General features: G+C 40.3%; 1 protein-coding gene across 1 annotated transcript in view; it reads right to left on the bottom strand.

Moving 5' to 3' along the window:
- Nucleotides 1-17,077, bottom strand: part of RTN4IP1 (reticulon 4 interacting protein 1) — a 66,106-nt gene that overhangs the window by 17,468 nt on the left and 31,561 nt on the right. Inside the window, exons 5-7 of the mRNA XM_007940838.2 lie at nucleotides 14,513-14,561; nucleotides 9,494-9,630; nucleotides 4,127-4,310 (exon numbers count right to left, since the gene is read on the bottom strand). Of these exons, the coding sequence (XP_007939029.1) occupies nucleotides 4,127-4,310; nucleotides 9,494-9,630; nucleotides 14,513-14,561 (370 nt within the window). The remainder of the gene's footprint in view (nucleotides 1-4,126; nucleotides 4,311-9,493; nucleotides 9,631-14,512; nucleotides 14,562-17,077) is intronic.

Here is a 17,077-nt window from a genome sequence, read left to right as displayed (position 1 = left end):
TCAAAATGGTGGCATCCTCCGGACCGGCAAAAATCCACAGCTCAGCCCGCCTTTCTCTTCACCTTCTCTGTTTATTCCTCAGCCACCAGAGCAGTCCTCCGTGCAGTCCCTGGCTAGCAGGGCTGATTTTTAGGTTAATTCTTGGGTCCTACCACCACTCAGCACTCTCCAAGCTGTCTGTGCTATCGGGATCGCTCAGCTTCGCTGCCAGACCGCAGCTCTGTCTGTCTCCTTTTTTTGGTATTTTCGTGCAAATACTTCTGCTAGTTGGGGTTTGTTGTTAGTTATTGTTATTTGCCATCGAGTCGGCCCTGACTCCTAGAGACCCCACCTTGGGTTTCCAAGGCAGTTATCACTACGGAAGTAGAATTGCCCAACCTTCCTTCCGAGGAGTGGTTGGTGGGGTCGCTAGGCAGGTCATTATCAAAACAAGTGAGTCAAGATTATTCATGACCTGCCTAACCAAACTTCGGGGTCATCTCAACAACCTGCCCAAATGCTAAAATCTCTAAGGCCATCTCAATGACTTCTGTCCCTAAATCATCTCAATCCAGCCAAACTTTGTCAGATGAGAGCTGTCCAGAGTAGTATGGGGTTAGCCAGTACCATGCTACTCCCTTCCCTACTCTACCCACAGTGACTGCCAGGTGAGCACAGACTTCTCTTCTGCAGAGCTCACCCTCTGCCTCACACCCTTCAGCCATGATATAAACTACTTTCATGGTAAGTGCCATGGAACTCACCTGCTCCACTAGCTCAGCCATTTACTAGTTGTGTTATGTGCACCAAGCTACTTCTTTCAGCCTACTTCCCAGCCTGTAGAATGGTGATAGCACCACCTAGTTCACACTGTTGTTGAAAGGATTAAATGAGAAAGTATGTACAATGCCTGACACATAGAAATTACTCAATAAATATTTGTGCAGTGCTGAAAGTAAAGCTTATGGAGGATAAACTAGGATACTACCAAACTAGAGTTTAATAATATAGAAGAAAAGAAGAAAAATAAGCTGTTGCCTAGGCCACAGCTTCCTACCTGGTGTGCCAAGGACGGCTTACTGGTTGAGTGACCCTGGAATTTATTGTCTAACCTGGAATAACCATGACAGTTAAGAAACTCACCATTAACAGCAAGAGATGCAGAGACAAGCTCACCCCAGAATAAGTGCGACAAGGTATTGATTCCCTTCAGCTCTCGGTGTAGGTAGCAAGGGAGAGCTTGGGAGGCAGAAGTCTCCAGGTAGGTTGCTCTTGGCCCCAAACAGCCTCAATGTACTGTTCAAATAGTACTATTTTCTATGTGTATCATGGTGTGAAAGTGGTTGGTCTAGGTTAGTCTAAGCAACTAACTTAAAAAAGAAAAAAAACAAAAACAAAAAAACAACTATGTGAAGGCTGATATAGCCAGCGATATACCAGAAGCATTGGGAATGTTCCAAGCTTACTCTGGGCCCAGTCCCAAGGGTGTCTGTCCATGTACTTCTCTCGAAGATCTTACCTCACAGACTACAACATTCTGGTAATTGTTCAGAGTACTAAGAAGGAACAAAAATGGTCACTACTGCCATGTGTGTAATTCTTTACAGCGTGTTGCACTGTAAAATGAAACTCTGGGTCTGCAATGGCAGGATTTTAATATTCTGTTGTAAGGGGTCTGTGTTTGTTATTTTTTCCCAGGCCATTAGGGGAGGGAGAGTAAACCGAAGCAGGCAGGAGAGTCTGGAGCATTACAATGGGGCTTTAACTAGGCACATTCTCAGGAGGACGTCCGAAACTACTTAAAAGGTTTTCACCTGAGATCACCATGATCATCTTTCAAGTTGGGGGAGAAAGAGAAAATGAAGAGAGGTGTGGCTGCTGGGCTCTCAGGGGCGACCCAGCAGGTTAACAGCGAAGAGGGCCTGCTGGGCACCACCTGAGAATCCACAGAAAATTCACACTTATATTTTAAAGGACTTGCAAAGTGCGTGTTTTGTGAAAAGAGAAGGAAGAGACAAAGGCCTCTTCTCCACCACAAAGCAGCCTGTGGACACCCATTCTGGCTGCCATCTGAATCAAATGAAAATAAAGAACACCAGAGAGCAGTAGCTGCCTTGTTCATCTCTATTACCCATACATATTTCATGCAGATTGAGTTGTGGTCTATACAGCGCTTCTTTATTACCTCTAAGCCGTTTAGTGAGTGCACAGTATTCAGGAGACTAACATCCTAAATTTTACCTCCGGAGACCCCAAATGAATTTCCAGAACAAAACAGAAGCTGAACATAATTATCAGGCCAGCCATCTGACAGATGTGTGTCAGTGTTGGCTGGATCAGCACAATGGCTCGCAATCTTTTTACCCCTGAGGAACTTTCTACTACTGCCTTTTCCTGAATCTGAAGTATTTTGTCCAATTAGAAAAATAGAATTTATCTGCATTACTTTCTTTTATAACTTATTCTATTTCAACACTAATTCAGATTTTAAATCAATGATCCAGAATCACCAACAGCTGGTAACATGAAATTACACAAGCCTCTGTCACAGGCTGTCATGTTAAGTAGCAAGCACAGACACTACCAGTCCCATAACTAAGGCCCACCACACACTGAATGTGTTCAGTGAGTGATACAGTTCCATGTGGCCCTGGTAACAGTGGCCCCAGTAACACAGTCAGGCTGACCAATCAAGGCCCAGAAACTCCCATAATGCCATCAATAGCTAGAGTTTCTGATTCACATGGAATATGCAGTGTTAGCACAACAAGTTGATAAAATTCTGGAAGAGGCATGATGGTTCTGTTAGTCTTTGTACACTCAGAGTAAGGTATAATTTCCTTCAGGTTTTTTTAAATTCAAAAGATACCCATGGACTTCTAAAGATCTGAAAGCCCCAGTCCAGGAAATACTGGCATATCCCAATCCCACCACCAAGAAAGCAGCTACCTAGCTGTACCTTGTCTTAATAAAACTTCCTCCTCCATGTAAGAAAGGGTATGTTTTAAACCTGGTGAAACAGAGAAAAGGCCATCTGGTATAGGCAAGAAGAAAGCAGACAGTGTTCCAGATGGAATCAAAAGAGAGAACATGGCTAATAATAAAGCTAACATCATTAATAAGAGTGTTTTTTACATACTAGGCATTGTGCCAAGTCCTTCACATGGATTATCTCATTTAATCCTGACAACAATGCAGTAAGGTAGATGTATTATTAGTCTACTTTTATAGGTGTGATGGTTCAAGTTATGTGTCAACTTGGCTGGGCCATGATTCTCAGTGGTTTGGCAGATATTATGTAATCATCCCCCATTTTGTAATCTGATGTGAGGAGCTACTCAGTTGAAAGGGGAGTTTCTTTGGGAGTGTGGCCTGTATCCAATATACATGGATGTTCTGGCAAAGCTCATGCTCTCTCAATTCTCCAACCAACTTGTCATCCTCTGACCTCTGGTGCTTTGAACGAGAGCTAGCAGCTTTCTGTCTGACTTGCAGATTTTGGAATTCACCATCTTTTGCCACCCATGAACCAGCGGTCTGCTGTCTGACCTGCTTGTTGGCTTTGGATTCATTAGCCTTTGTAACCACTTGAGTTAGGAGAAGCCTCCAGCCTGACACCTGACCCATCAATTCGGGACTTGCCAGCCTCTACACTGAGTGAGCTGTTTCCTTGAAATAAATCTCTTTATACATATATAAAACAAAACCAAACTCATTGCCACCAAGTTGATTGCAACTCATAGCAATCCCCACTGGGTTTTCAAGGCTGTAAATCTTTATAGAAGCAGACTGCCTCATCTTTCTCCTGTGAAGCAGCTGGCAGATTTGAACCATCGACCTTCTGGTTAGCATAAGGTCTTAACCACTACACCACCAGAGCTCTCTCTCTATAAATACATATACACTTCACTGGTTTTGTCCCTGTAGAAAACCCAGTCTAAGTCTTTAGGTGAAGACACTAGGGCTTAAAGACATTAAGTTCTTGCACAGGGTCACACAGCTATTAAATGGCGGTCAGAATTTGAGCCCAGTCAGTGTGACTTCAGAGTCCATGCTTGCAGGCACTGGCTACACTGCTTCCATGAGAAGAGAAACTGTCTAGGGTGCAAATCAATTTCCAGAAGCATAACAAGATTCTCCTTCCTACCTTTAACGCCTTAGAGCCCACGGTGAATCCTGTCTGCAACATGCCATCTGCTATGCCTAGTCGGTCCATGTTCAGGAGGAAAGGAGTCACCAAAGTCACATATGTGGCTCCTGACCATTTCTTAAGAAAATTTAGAGCCCATGTTTCAGTGGATCCACCAACATTATCAAGGATAAAATCAAACCTGGAAAGAAAGAACAAAAACCAAACATCCTACTCAGTCTTTATATAGACTCCAATCTCTCTCTACTCTCATTGCCAGGTGTCTCGAGGGTTTAATTTTCATAACAGCTCACAAATCACCCTGCAACAGGCTCTCCAACAGAGGTGTGGAAAGACACACACTCAGCCATTGGATCTCTGGCTTTTCTCCAAGGTAAGTCAAATATGATTATTTTTGTCTTGTCATAAAATTATATTTTCTAATACTTTAAGAATGACCTAAACAAGCAGTTTCAAACCAGGGGTGATTTGGCCACCCCAGGCCCCAGGGGACATATTAGGCAATGCCTAGAGACATGTTTGGTTGTCCCAACTAGGAGAATGGGAGGGCATTACTGGCATTTAGTGAGTAGAATCCAGGGATGCTGCTAAACATACAACAAAACACAGGACAGCCCCAACCAAAACAACAAAATCTAGCTCAAAATGTTAATAGTTGAGAAACTAAGGATGCCAAGGTGAAGAATCCCTGACTTAAGCTTTGCAGAAAACAGCAAAGATATCCATCTAATTAAAGTCAAAGGATTCTTTAGTACATGTACATACTTGAAAGAAAAGTATATTATTAAGCTTTCACTCTGCAGTGAAAATTAATTACGTAATATGGCCCTTTTAGTCATGCAGTCTCGTCATTCTCTGAAATGACTGGGTGGGACTATGCAAATAGAGGGCCTGTGGCTCACCAAGGGGACTGGACAGCTTGCTAATAATGCAAATAAGGTATATGGCACCGCTGTGGGTGTGAGACTGCAAATAAGGTATATGGAACCCTAATGACGGATTTGGTCACTGTTGCCATTCTGCTGGGTTTAAAAAAAAGCCAATCTCAGAGCAGAGGGAGGACTTCACTACCACCAAAAAAGAAGAGCCAAGAGTAGAGTGTATCCTTTGGACCTGGTCCTTGTGCTGAGAACTTCCTAGACCCCCAAGACAAAAAGAAAGAACTAATACCAGAGATGGCATGACACAGCGAGAAGTGGCAGCAGAAAATCAGTGGCAGTAGAACCAGGAGACTGGAGTGAGATAGTGTGGTAGGCTTCCCAGCCCACATAGCAAGGCAGCTACAGTGGGTATGCTGAACCACAGAGAAAGGGAGAGAGAGAGAGCTGAGAACCTTCAAGCAAGAGGCTTGCTGGCAGAGTAGAGGCCTCTGGGTACTTGGTGGAGCTAGGCTCAAGACCCATGGAGTGAGAGAGAGCTGAGTTCCTTCAGGCCGAGGCTTCTGGTGGAGTAGGGTGCCTATGTGCACTTATTGGCACAGCTAAAGAGCTTTATAACACTTGCTTGAGCACAGCAGGGGCCAAAGGGCTAAGAGGTCAAGGGCCAGAGAGAGGCCTACCTGTGGGCACAGGTGAGAAGAAGCTGTCCTGATCAAAGAATTATATCCTGAGTCATTCCTGATCCTGCATTGTAACCTGTTCCTTCCTTAATATACTCCATAATTGTAAACACTGTCCGTGAGTTCCCTACAGAAAAGGAGAGCATGCCATGGGAGGGATAGCTGGTGTCAGAATTGGTAAAAAGGCTGGATGGCAGAGGTATGTCTGACCTCCACCTCACATCAATCAGCCTTGGGCTGATGCTGATGATTTTCTCCCTGTCCTAAACACAGATGAGGTCAGACACCCTGCCACACCATTTTTTACACATTCACTAGAATGGTCTGCTATTCCCTCCATAGCAAGAACTGCTTGTAGACTTTGGCCTCTTCACCTTCTAGAATTTCTGTATTTTGGTTTCATGCACAGCATCAGAAAAATACATAAAAATCAATCAACAGCCAAGCTGCTCTCAGTCTTCAATCCTGTTCTGTCATGCCAAAAAACCAGTTATAATCAAGTCTATAGGAACTGACAGATATTCAACTTCTTAAATCCAATCTAAAATTGCTATAATCACTACATTCTAGTTAAAGAGGTTAAAAAGGCCCAATGAGGCTTTTAAAGACTTTTGAAAATAAAGATCTATTTAGAGAATGTATACTTATCAATGAAGCAAATTAACAGAATAATTCTTTTCTGGTAACTTCTTTTTCCCCTTCCAAATTCATCTGGATAAAATTAAACATCAAAGCTTCTAAAACCAGTTATGGCCAACTTTGTGGATCTTGAATTTTTCATGGGACTAAAATAAGAAGGCCACACACAAATTGAAGGATGTGAAATTCAGGGGAATAACCTTATTAGATGGCTATTCTCTTCATTAGTAAAGTTTATACTTTGTTTCAAAAATCTAAACAAACAAATATGGCGATACTCAGTTTAAAGAAGACTCATGGGCAGCATGGGGTTATGACCAGGAATAGCCTGAAAACAAAGTCCAGACCAGGCTGCAGACCCAGCCCTTCCACTACGACTGGCACAATGATCCTGAGTATGCAAGGACTCACAAATACTCTGCCCCTCAGTTCCTCAACTGTAACACGTAGGGCTGGCCTGAAGACCTTCAAAGCCCCTTCCACCCAAAGAAAGTCCTGGCAATCTACCTCTGAAAAATCAGCCACTGAAACCCCTACAGAGGGGTTTTACTCTGACATGCATGGAGCCACCATGAGTCAGAGTCCACTCGACACCAATTGGTTTGGTTCTGCTCTAAACTTCTCACAACTAAAACAGCTGCTGTTTGGAGGAAGAAAGAAGTTATACTGCCTGGAGGCCAAACCCTTGCCAGAAGTTATAAAGATCAATTTTAATTAAAGCTATCACAAAAAAAAAGACCTGCATTTATAAGGTAGTGAGGACCCCCTAAGGCAAAGGGAGTGTGACCACTTGTCAAGGAGGGTTGAGAGGTGTGGTAGTTAAGGTTATATACGTCAAGTTGGCTGGGCCTGGTTTTGAGTGGCTGGGCAGCTGGATGTAGTTGTTTCCCATGATGAGACTGGCAGTCAGCTCCATGGTGGGATCTACCACAAGCAGCTGAGCAGCTGGTTTAGGGAGGTGGTCTGCTTCCTGTATATACGGAGAAGCTTTGGGAAGGCCTCTAGCTTTCTGGCACACTTGGACCCTACATGTAGCTGAGTCTTCATTCAGCAGCCTGCCATGCTCTGCTGATCTTGGGACTTTTAATGGACTTGAATCAATGGCCTTTTGTGTGGTTTGGTAATATCGGGACTGTGCCTTTTCACTTGTTGACCTTGGGTTTGTCAGACTCAGCAGCCAGCAGCTGCCTGAGTGAAGAAAGTCTCCAGCTTCAGTGGGCCAGGAGCAAGAGGCAGAGCTGAAGCCCAAGGTCGAGGGGCTTTCACCCAGCCCCTAGAGTCTGGCACTTTGAACTCAGACTTCTAGCCTCCAAAACTGTAGGAGAATAAACTACTGTTTCTTAAAGCCATCCCATCTGTGGTATTTGCTGTTAGAGTGGCACTAGGTAACCAAAACAGGCGGCTAAACTGAGTGTCCTCCAGCTTTCCATCTGTCAGGTTCTCCTAGTCTCTGGTAACAAATTCCAGATGTGTATAAAACCTAAGGCAGATAGAGGAGGTGGGTTGGCCTTCACTTTAGTCTCATGCTGCTATTCCTAGAAGCATTAGAAAGTAAGAGATCAACCTAAACTATCACTATCTGGAAGCCTGATCTTGGAGACCTGTCATGTCTTGACTTTCATAAGGCCCAGAGAAACCTAGGTCCCAACACACAGGCAGGAGGGTAGCTGACAAGATTTCTGCAAGGGATAGTGTTATTCCTCAAATATGCCAAGCGTGTTCTTGCCATAAACCAAAAAACCAAACTCACTGCCATCAAGTCGGATCCAACTCATAGCGACCCCTCCTTGGGTTTCCGAAGTGTTACCACTGTGTAAGTAGACTGTCCAACCTTCCTTCCAAGGAGTGGCTGGTGGGTTTGAACCACCATAGAGCCTTTATATTTGCTATTATCTTCACCTGGAATGATTGTTCTTCTCTTAAATTTCCTCAATAATTAATTCAACAAATACTTATTGTGCACTTACTACATGCCAAGCACTGTTCCAGGTGGTAAGGATACAGCAGTGAGTAAGACAAAAAATAAATGCATATAGGTCTCATTCTCCTGGCCCGCTCCTTCACAACACTGAGGCCTCTTCTCAAGTGTCAACGCTTCAGAGAGTCATTATTTAACTGCCTTCTCAATAATGAACCCCTTCCAACCACTGGTTATCCCTTTTCTCTACATCAATTTTCCCTAGCTCCTTCACCACTCAAAACCGCCCCAGCTGGAACGTAAGCTCTCTGGAAGCAGGGCTTTGCCTTGCTCAGCCCTGACTCCAGTGTTTGGAACAGGAGATGGTCCATAAACCGTTGCCTGAATAATAAGTTGGCTAGCTGCTCCAGGTGCACTGTCATGCTACTGGTGGTGCTGGCTGAGAAAGGTCAGGCAGAGCCAGATGGAAGTTTTCATTTTTCTTTCTTTTTTAATTACTTATGAAAATAATAGCTCTAATCAAGGTGGGCAAGAGTAAATGGCTTCTGAAAACTTCCCCAAAAATAGATAACCTTTGAATGAGAAGCAGTAAAACAGCTTTCCAAATACTACTCAGTTGTCCTCTCAGCTTCAGTTTTTCTCTTGGCTGGCTGAAGACCAGATTAATAAGCATCCCCACCCCCACCCTACTTCTGCCCTGAGCCATAGGACCATCAGGGCCTGAGAGAACTCCCCAATCTATACCTGTTCAGTACACATCAGGCCTTCAGACATTCAGACACAATGACAACATCCAGTATTCCCATTAGCAATATTTATATTTACTTTGTTTCTCTTAAGCCTTTATTCAGCCAAAACATTGAAAGCATGTTTAGTTCCCACCAGGTATTTTCATGCACTGCTATATACTTCTGTGGTAACATATGCCATGAAATAGAACACACTTCCAATGTTGCTTTCAGACCTCTTACAAACCAGCAATAAATATAAATAAATTAAATTAAAATTAGCAAATGACCATGTAAGCAAATATCTTCCTGAGTATATGTCACATTATGTTCCTGTGCTGTTTTAACACTTGGAATTAAAACAGAAACCAACCTAAATGACTTTGAATGACAGGACATGTTTTTATAGATTCTTCTCTAAGACCTCAACATGACTATACAGCCACCAAACCATCTCAGATCTTCATTATCAACTGCCCTTGTTCCCACTCTCCCAATGTGAATATTGTATTAATACATACGGTTTTAAGGACTTCAATTGCGCCTCCACGTTTCCACATTTGTAATCAATTATATCATCTGCCCCAAGTTTCCGTACAAGTTCACTGGCATCCTGAGAGCAAACTGCTGTCACATGAGCACCCCACGCTTTCACTACCTGCCAAAAAAACAAAGGAGTGGGGAAAGGAGGAAAACTTTATTTACTGTAAATAGTTGGCATCATGTGTACATATATCAGCTTAATTGCTACAGAACTTTAAGTGCCTCGTCTTAACAAGAACTGTAAGAAGCCATCTGGCAGAGACCAGTGAAAATGATTAAACTTTTGTTCACCAAGAAAATCCCAAGAAATAAATCTCATTTTCCCTGAACGAGACAGCCAGTTGCCGTATTGTCATGAAGTTGTAACCAATCCACTTAGAGAACAGCTCAGTGCCTCACCAGTGTCAGGAGAGACAACAGTCAACAACCTTAAATTTAGTGCTTTTAATGATGACAAAGGCAGATGGCAAAAAAAAAAAAAAAAAAAAACATGTCTCTTGGAAATGACTATTTTAAATGTGTCCAGAACGTAAGAATGAAACATCTCTTTATTTCATGTCCAATGACTGTTAATATAGCTTTGAGTCAGACAGTGTATCAAGTTAATCAGTTATCAGGTATATATAATAAATAAAATTAAAAGGTGCATTTAATAAGAGGAGGGAGAAAATACAGCCATTTTATTTTCAAAATGTGGATCAGGTCCTCTCCTTTAGGTTAAAAAGACCTAAATAAATGGGCCCCAGGATTAAATATGCAGATACCTTATATTTTAAAATAATAGGAAAAATTAGATATAAATAAGGAGATTTAAAGTCTAATGTTAGTATCCATAAGGCACCCTGCTCCAAAAATGTCTATAATTCTTTTCTGTAATGCCAATTTCACAGGATTAAAAGGAGCCCTTTTCAGCCTAATTTGAGAGTAGCTACTTGAAGTTCACCCAGAAATTTTTGTACCCATAGTTACAGGTCATAACAGATCAGCTGTTTTTTCAACCTGTCCTGAGCTTCCTTAATGTAAGCTACAGAGATTGACTAGAAGATCAGGGATCCATGTTTCTTTTGTTCACTGCTGAATCCCTGCTCCCTATTACTCACAGGTGCTAAATAAATGTCTGACAGATAAAGAAACAGAGTTTTAAAACCACTCATAATCTTAACTCATTGGTCACAAGTTTATAACCTGGTGGGGAATTAAAACATTTAGGAGTGATATCATCTACAAACTATTACGGGCTAAAAACAAAGACACTTAAGTATAATAACATGTTGCTTTTAAGAGCAGATCACAAATTAAATTCAAATATATGAAGAATATAATCCAAGATGAAGGGCTCATTTGTGACCATTCTTTCTCCCATCTAAAAATGAACTGTCGAGGAAAAATAAAAATTATACTCTAAGCTTCTACATTTAATATGTATTTTCTTTAAATAGTATTAAACCATCAAGAAGAATTGATCACATATTGAAAGATTTGTGATTATTTTTTCAAATATCAAGCTTTCTTCCCCCACTATCTGTATCTTTGAATATTATTAATAGGTTTTTAAAAACAGCTTTAGCTTTCAAATCTTTTTTTCATTGTGAAATAAAAATACAAATATAAAAAGTGCCTACAAGGTGGACACTACCCAGACCAAAAACCAGAAACTGGGAACCACTCCAAAGCTCACCCAAGTGCCCTGTCCTAACACATCTCCTACTGGGAGTCACTATTATCCTGATTTTTATAATAATCATGCCTCTGCCTTTAAAAAAAGTGGTTTTGTTTGTTTGTTTGTTTGTTTCCTTTTTATCACCCAAATATACATTCCCTAGATACTCTAGTTTAGTTTTGGGCATTTTTAAAATTTAACATTTTTTTAAGCCTCTTTTGAACTATGGACTCCTCTTCTATCCCTTCCACTTTCTTACAAATTATCTGTGGAAGAACTTGGGCCATCATGATCTGCAGTTTCCCGACCCAGAATTGCTGACTGCACATTCCGGGGCCATTCCACATATTGTTCTGTCCTCTTTGTTTCTTTCAAATTGGCAGATGGACCTAGAAACAGTTTCAGATTCAGGTTCAATTCCGTTAGCAAGATTACGTATAGTGTCCAACAAAACTGTAAGGAGGCACATCACGTCTGCTTGTTGCTCGTTTAGTGATCGCAGCAGCTGCCAGTGATTAATAACTGTATCTGATTATTGGGGTGGGGCTACAAAATGTTGATATTCTCTCTCTTCTTTTTTCATTAGTAGCTGGAATACTTTTATAAATATTTTCCCTCATATACTATTTGCTTATTCAGTGCTCTAGTTCATATAGGAAAGGCACCAAAAATCGTTAGTTCTTTTCCCTTATTTGTTAGTTTACAAAATAATAAATTGGTTCCATATCATCTTCCAAAAATAATCACTTTAAGAAAAAAAAAGTTTTCATAAACTAATGGATTTAAATATATTTAAAGAGTTTCAATCCATTGCAATTATTATTACTGAAACTCAAATAGTCACTTTGGGACAATTTGAAATCATCATTGGGAACTTACTTACTTTAGCTCCCAAGTTCTTTAGACATGACCCTACTAGTTTTTGATAGCTTCCTTGCTATTTGATATGCTCTAGGCTTGTCTTGTACATTTTGTGCCTTAGATTTGGAATCTGCCATTTCTCCAGGAAGACTTGTGTTCTTTTAGTGAGAAATGGTATTTCAAGGGCTCTCTCTACATACATTCACATATATAAAGTACTTCTTGAGATCATATGGATACTTCCAACATACCATTGAGACTGCAGAGTTTTTACTTAACCTCTTTTCTATTTCATCTGTACCTCTTTTCTTCTAAACTAGAATTCTGGTTCTCAAGACACAGGGGATAACAGAATTAGAATATTCCATAAATACTCATCTGTTCAATCACATATTACACGCCTAAGTCTCTAAACAGTAATCCTAATAGCACTATCAACATGATTACTAAAAGCATTAAAATAATTTTAATACTCTATCCTTATTTCTCCCCTTTTCAAAAATAGTTATATTATGTCTACCTTATCAGAGCACATGGCTGTTACATACTGTACTTTCTCCTTTTAAGAATACATTTGGTTTTAGTTCTATAATTAAGTATACATTTAACATTCACTACCAGTCCTTAAGTCATTTTAGGAGCTTCAAGAATATTCTCTAGTAGATTCATCAGAAAGGCATCAGGGAAACAGTATTTCCCAAGTTCTTGTATTTTGATGATAGTCTGTATGTGTCCTTTATACTTGAAGGTCACTTTTGTTGGATATAAAATTCTTGGCTTGCTCTTTTCTTGAATATCTTAAGTATATTCCTCCATTTCTTTTCTGACATTAAAGTGTTATTGTCAAAAAGTCTAATAATCTAACTTTGTTTCTCATGAAACTCACATTTTTTTTTTGCCTAGATAACCACAGGATTTTTTTTCTTCTTCTCTAAAACCAGTAACTTTACTAGGTATTGGTCGTTTTGAGTTTATGTTCTTAGATAAGTGATTCATGTGCTCATTCAATCAGTGTTGTTGTTGTTATGTGCTGTCAAGTCAGACTTGACTCATAGCGACCCCTCTTTGGGTTTCTGAGGCAGTATTACTACAGAAGCAGTTTGCCCAACCTTTCTTCTGAGAAGTGGCTGGTGGGTTTGAACTGCCAGCCTTCTGGTTAGCAGTCAAGTCTCAATTAAATTTTAAACTCACTGCCATTGAGTCCCCCTCCTCGGAAGGAAGATAGGGCAATCTACTTTTGTAGTGATAACTGCCTCGAAAACCCAAGAAGGGGTCACTATGAGTCGTATCCGACTCAAAGGCAGTGAGTCCCTGAGAGTGATCCGTCGAGTTTGGTGGGTTTGAACCACCAGCCTTCTGGTTAGCAGTTAAATGCCTTAGGCACTATGCCACCAGAGTACTTGTTCTATCCCTTTGCTTTGGTTTTCTCTTTCAGGGACTCCCATTTTCCATACATACAATCTTCTTTACCTATCTTCAATATTTGACACTTTCTCGCAAATGTTTTTTTAATCTCTTTCTTAATTTCTTTTGTATTTTAAAAAAGTTCTTATTTACACATTCTATTTTTAATAAGGTAGCATTGCACATGTTTAGTTGCTATGATCTATTTTAAGTTAATTTTTTTACATTTTACAAGGTAAAGTACATTAAGGTTCATCTTTTTTTAATATATAATGTTGTTGTTGTTGTTATGTGCCGTCGAGTCGGCCCCGACTCATAGCGACCCCTCCTTGGGTTTTCGAGGCAGTATCACTACGGAAGTAGGATTGCCCAACCTTCCTTCCGAGGAGTGGCTGGTGGGTTTGAACCGCCAGCCGTCTGGTTAGCAGGCAAGTGACTTAGCCACTATGCTACCAGAATAGACAACTGCTAAAGCAGCATTTTTGTTGAAAAGGCTCCTCTGTCCCCCATCCAACTGCCTTGATATTTTTGTCAAAAATCAGTTGACCAATGATCTGTAAGTTGATCTCTACACCAATTCCACCCTATTTTGATGAGTATAAGGTTTTATAGTTAAGTTTTAAAATCAGATAGTGTAAGTCCTCAAACTGTGTTCTTATTAAAAATTGTTTGGCTATTGTATTTCCAAATAAATTTTAGAATCAGCTTATCAATACAAAAAAAGCCTACAGAAATTTTGATTAAAAATTAGCATTGGTTTCTGACATGGGTTTTTCCTATCAATCGCAAACTTTCATTTACTTGAACTGGCCATCATCTTTCTCCCTAACAGCTTTCCTACATTTGTTATACATGACATCCGCATGCCCACTCATCTATTAAACAACTGGAAAAGCTAACTCTTCCTTCTACATTAGAAAATTTTCCTCTCAAAAGAGTAAGGTGGAATTACAGTAAATTTACCACATCTACCTCTCTCTCAGCTTTAAGGAAAAATCATTTTAATATGTGATGTTATAAATTCATGTAAACAATTATTTTCCTCATTTGCAGGATAAGGAAATTGTTTTACCTGTATAGCAAAAGTACCAACTCCACCGGAAGCACCCAGGATTAAAACGCTGCAATGCAAAAGAAATAACCATCAATGAGAATCTTAAGCATATCTATCTGGATAAATAAATAAGAACGTAACCAGCTCAAAGATAAACAATCTCAAAGAACAAACAAAGTCTTTCTGCTACCCAAGATTATATTAAAAAACAACAACTCACTGCTGTCAAGTCAACTGCGACTCATAGCGACCCCTCCTTGGGTTTCCAACGTGGTATCACTACGGAAGTAGATTGCCCAACTTTCCTTCTGAGGAGTGCCTGGTGGGTTTGAACCACCAGCCTTCTGGTTAGCAGTCAAATGCCTTAAGCACTATGCCACTAGAGTGCCCCAAGATTGTATTACACAAGGATCTTTCTCTCATAAGCTCAAAAAAAACAAAATCTCACTGCCATCAAGTTGATTCCGACTCATAACAACACCCATTGGGTTCCTAAGGTGGTTACTCTTTACAGAAGTCGTTTGCCCTGTCTTCCTTCCATGGAGTGGCTGGTGGGTCTGAACCATCAAACTTCTGCTTAGCAGTCAAATGCCTTAGGCACTATGCCACTAGAGCTCCTTAGACTCACCAAGAAGCTATAAATGCTTAAAGTTAGACATTCTCTTAAAGTTTTACCAAGGTTTTGATTTGTATTTTTTTAAGTAGCTCACATAGTACTAGATAACATCTGCCTTATAATTTTTCTAGGCTAAAATTACCATCGCTTCCTGTATAAGAGGCCCTTTCTAGAAAGAGTTAAGAGTGGATCCAGTTGCTCTCTAAGAAAAATCACATTCCTGACTACATTCCTGCCAAAGTGGAATAAGCGTCTTTTGTTCAGACATGTTCTGTTTAAGTTCTTCAACTTTCATAAATGGAAACTAACTTTATCTTCCATTCAGCTTCCAGTTAAGGCAGGTCAATCTACTCTATCAAGACAAACATCACTGTTCCATGCTTTTACCACATTTACAAACTGTTACCCTCCTGTTACTCTATACTAGGGGTGCTGAGCCTTAGTTTATGGATGAGCTGGAGCTTGACCAATGATCGTTCAGAGGGACCGTGAACCCTCAGAAATTGTGAATTTCCTGAAATAACATGCAAAATTTGTTGGGATTATGCATTTGTGCACTAGAGAAGACAAGGATAGACCTATCATCAATTTCCCAAAGAAGTTTTAAGCTAGGCCATCAGAAAACTGACACGTTGGACTGCATGGGTACAGGTCCCCAGCAGACTGTTTATATTGTACTGCACTTTGGTGTTATGTTATCTATGCTGAAGGACATTATAAAACGTGACTTTTTAATGTTTGATACTACAATAGCTAAAAAAATATTGTTGAGGGAATTCTTCAAGAGAATTCTCTTTAGGAACGTCTGAGGAAAAACATTTTTCTAAGGACTAAGTGGTGGGAGTCACCGTATTTCTATTTTACTGTCCCTGTAAATCACGCAGCTGCTGATTGTGGGTCCTGCTTTGGCTTTGCTGCTATAAAGTACCTCTCTCTGACAAGAATACTAGTCCTGCATTTGGTCTACAACCTTAATTCTACTTTCATTTCATGGGTTTTTTTTTTCTGTCTTACCCAAATCACAGAAGGCTGGTTGTCTCTCTTTAGATCTTAAAAGTCACTGCTAAAATTTCTGAAACAGCTCTTTCTTTTGAAATTAACACTGTTGTTATTAGATGCTGTCAAGTGGGCTCCAACTTAGAGCAACCCTATGTGCACAGAAGGAAACACTGCCCAGTCCTAACATTAGTAAATATGATTAAAACAATCTTCTTGCAAATTGTTCTTTCTAGAAAAACTCAACCCCTACTAAAACCTTTCAATTCATACATACATATTTAAAGGTTTAGTGCTTCCTAAATAGGATGAAAAAGCGTTAAAATTTCCTCACAGGTACATGCAAAAATGAATTCACCCATGAAATATTTTACTTTTGCCCATTTCTATGGAAATTTAACTAGTCAAACTCTCATTTAAGTTCTCCACAGTCTAATCTTTATCTCCACTTTCTGAGTTTTCCACTATTTGTTGAACCAAACTCTCTACCTCCGCTACCCTGGTCCCCTGACTCTTCCCCACACAAACTCTCCTCATTGGCCTGTTCCTCCAGGCTGGAATGCCTTCACCACCTGCTAAGGCCTACCATCCCTTGAAGGCCAAGGCCCAGTCTCCTCCCCTTACTGAGATGGCCTGTACCGGACAGTTGTGTAGCATATTTGGTATTGTCGGATTGTCACACTGTTAACTTTCACACACACATCCTGCTTTCTAACCTCTCCCACAAGCCCTTCAGGGCAGAGACCTCCTGTTACCTCCTATTATGCCCAGCAGTAGGCACACTACTCTGAATTGAACAGATGCCTGAACAATGTTTCTTGATTTTAAAAATCAAGAATAAATTATCCAAATTATTTTATCCTACAATCAAGGTGCTACTCACCTCAAATGAGGTATTTAAAAGACTACACTAAAGTTTGTTCCAGTAAAGAAAAGCATGAAATTAATTTCTAAATTTCTCTTTGAGAGTG

The sequence above is a fragment of the Orycteropus afer genome, unplaced genomic scaffold (assembly GCF_000298275.1).
Source record: "Orycteropus afer afer isolate SDZICR_OR568_19922 unplaced genomic scaffold, OryAfe1.0 scaffold00072, whole genome shotgun sequence".
In the NCBI taxonomy this organism is placed as follows: Eukaryota; Metazoa; Chordata; class Mammalia; order Tubulidentata; family Orycteropodidae; genus Orycteropus; species Orycteropus afer.
This window is presented reverse-complemented; position numbering and strand designations above follow the sequence as displayed.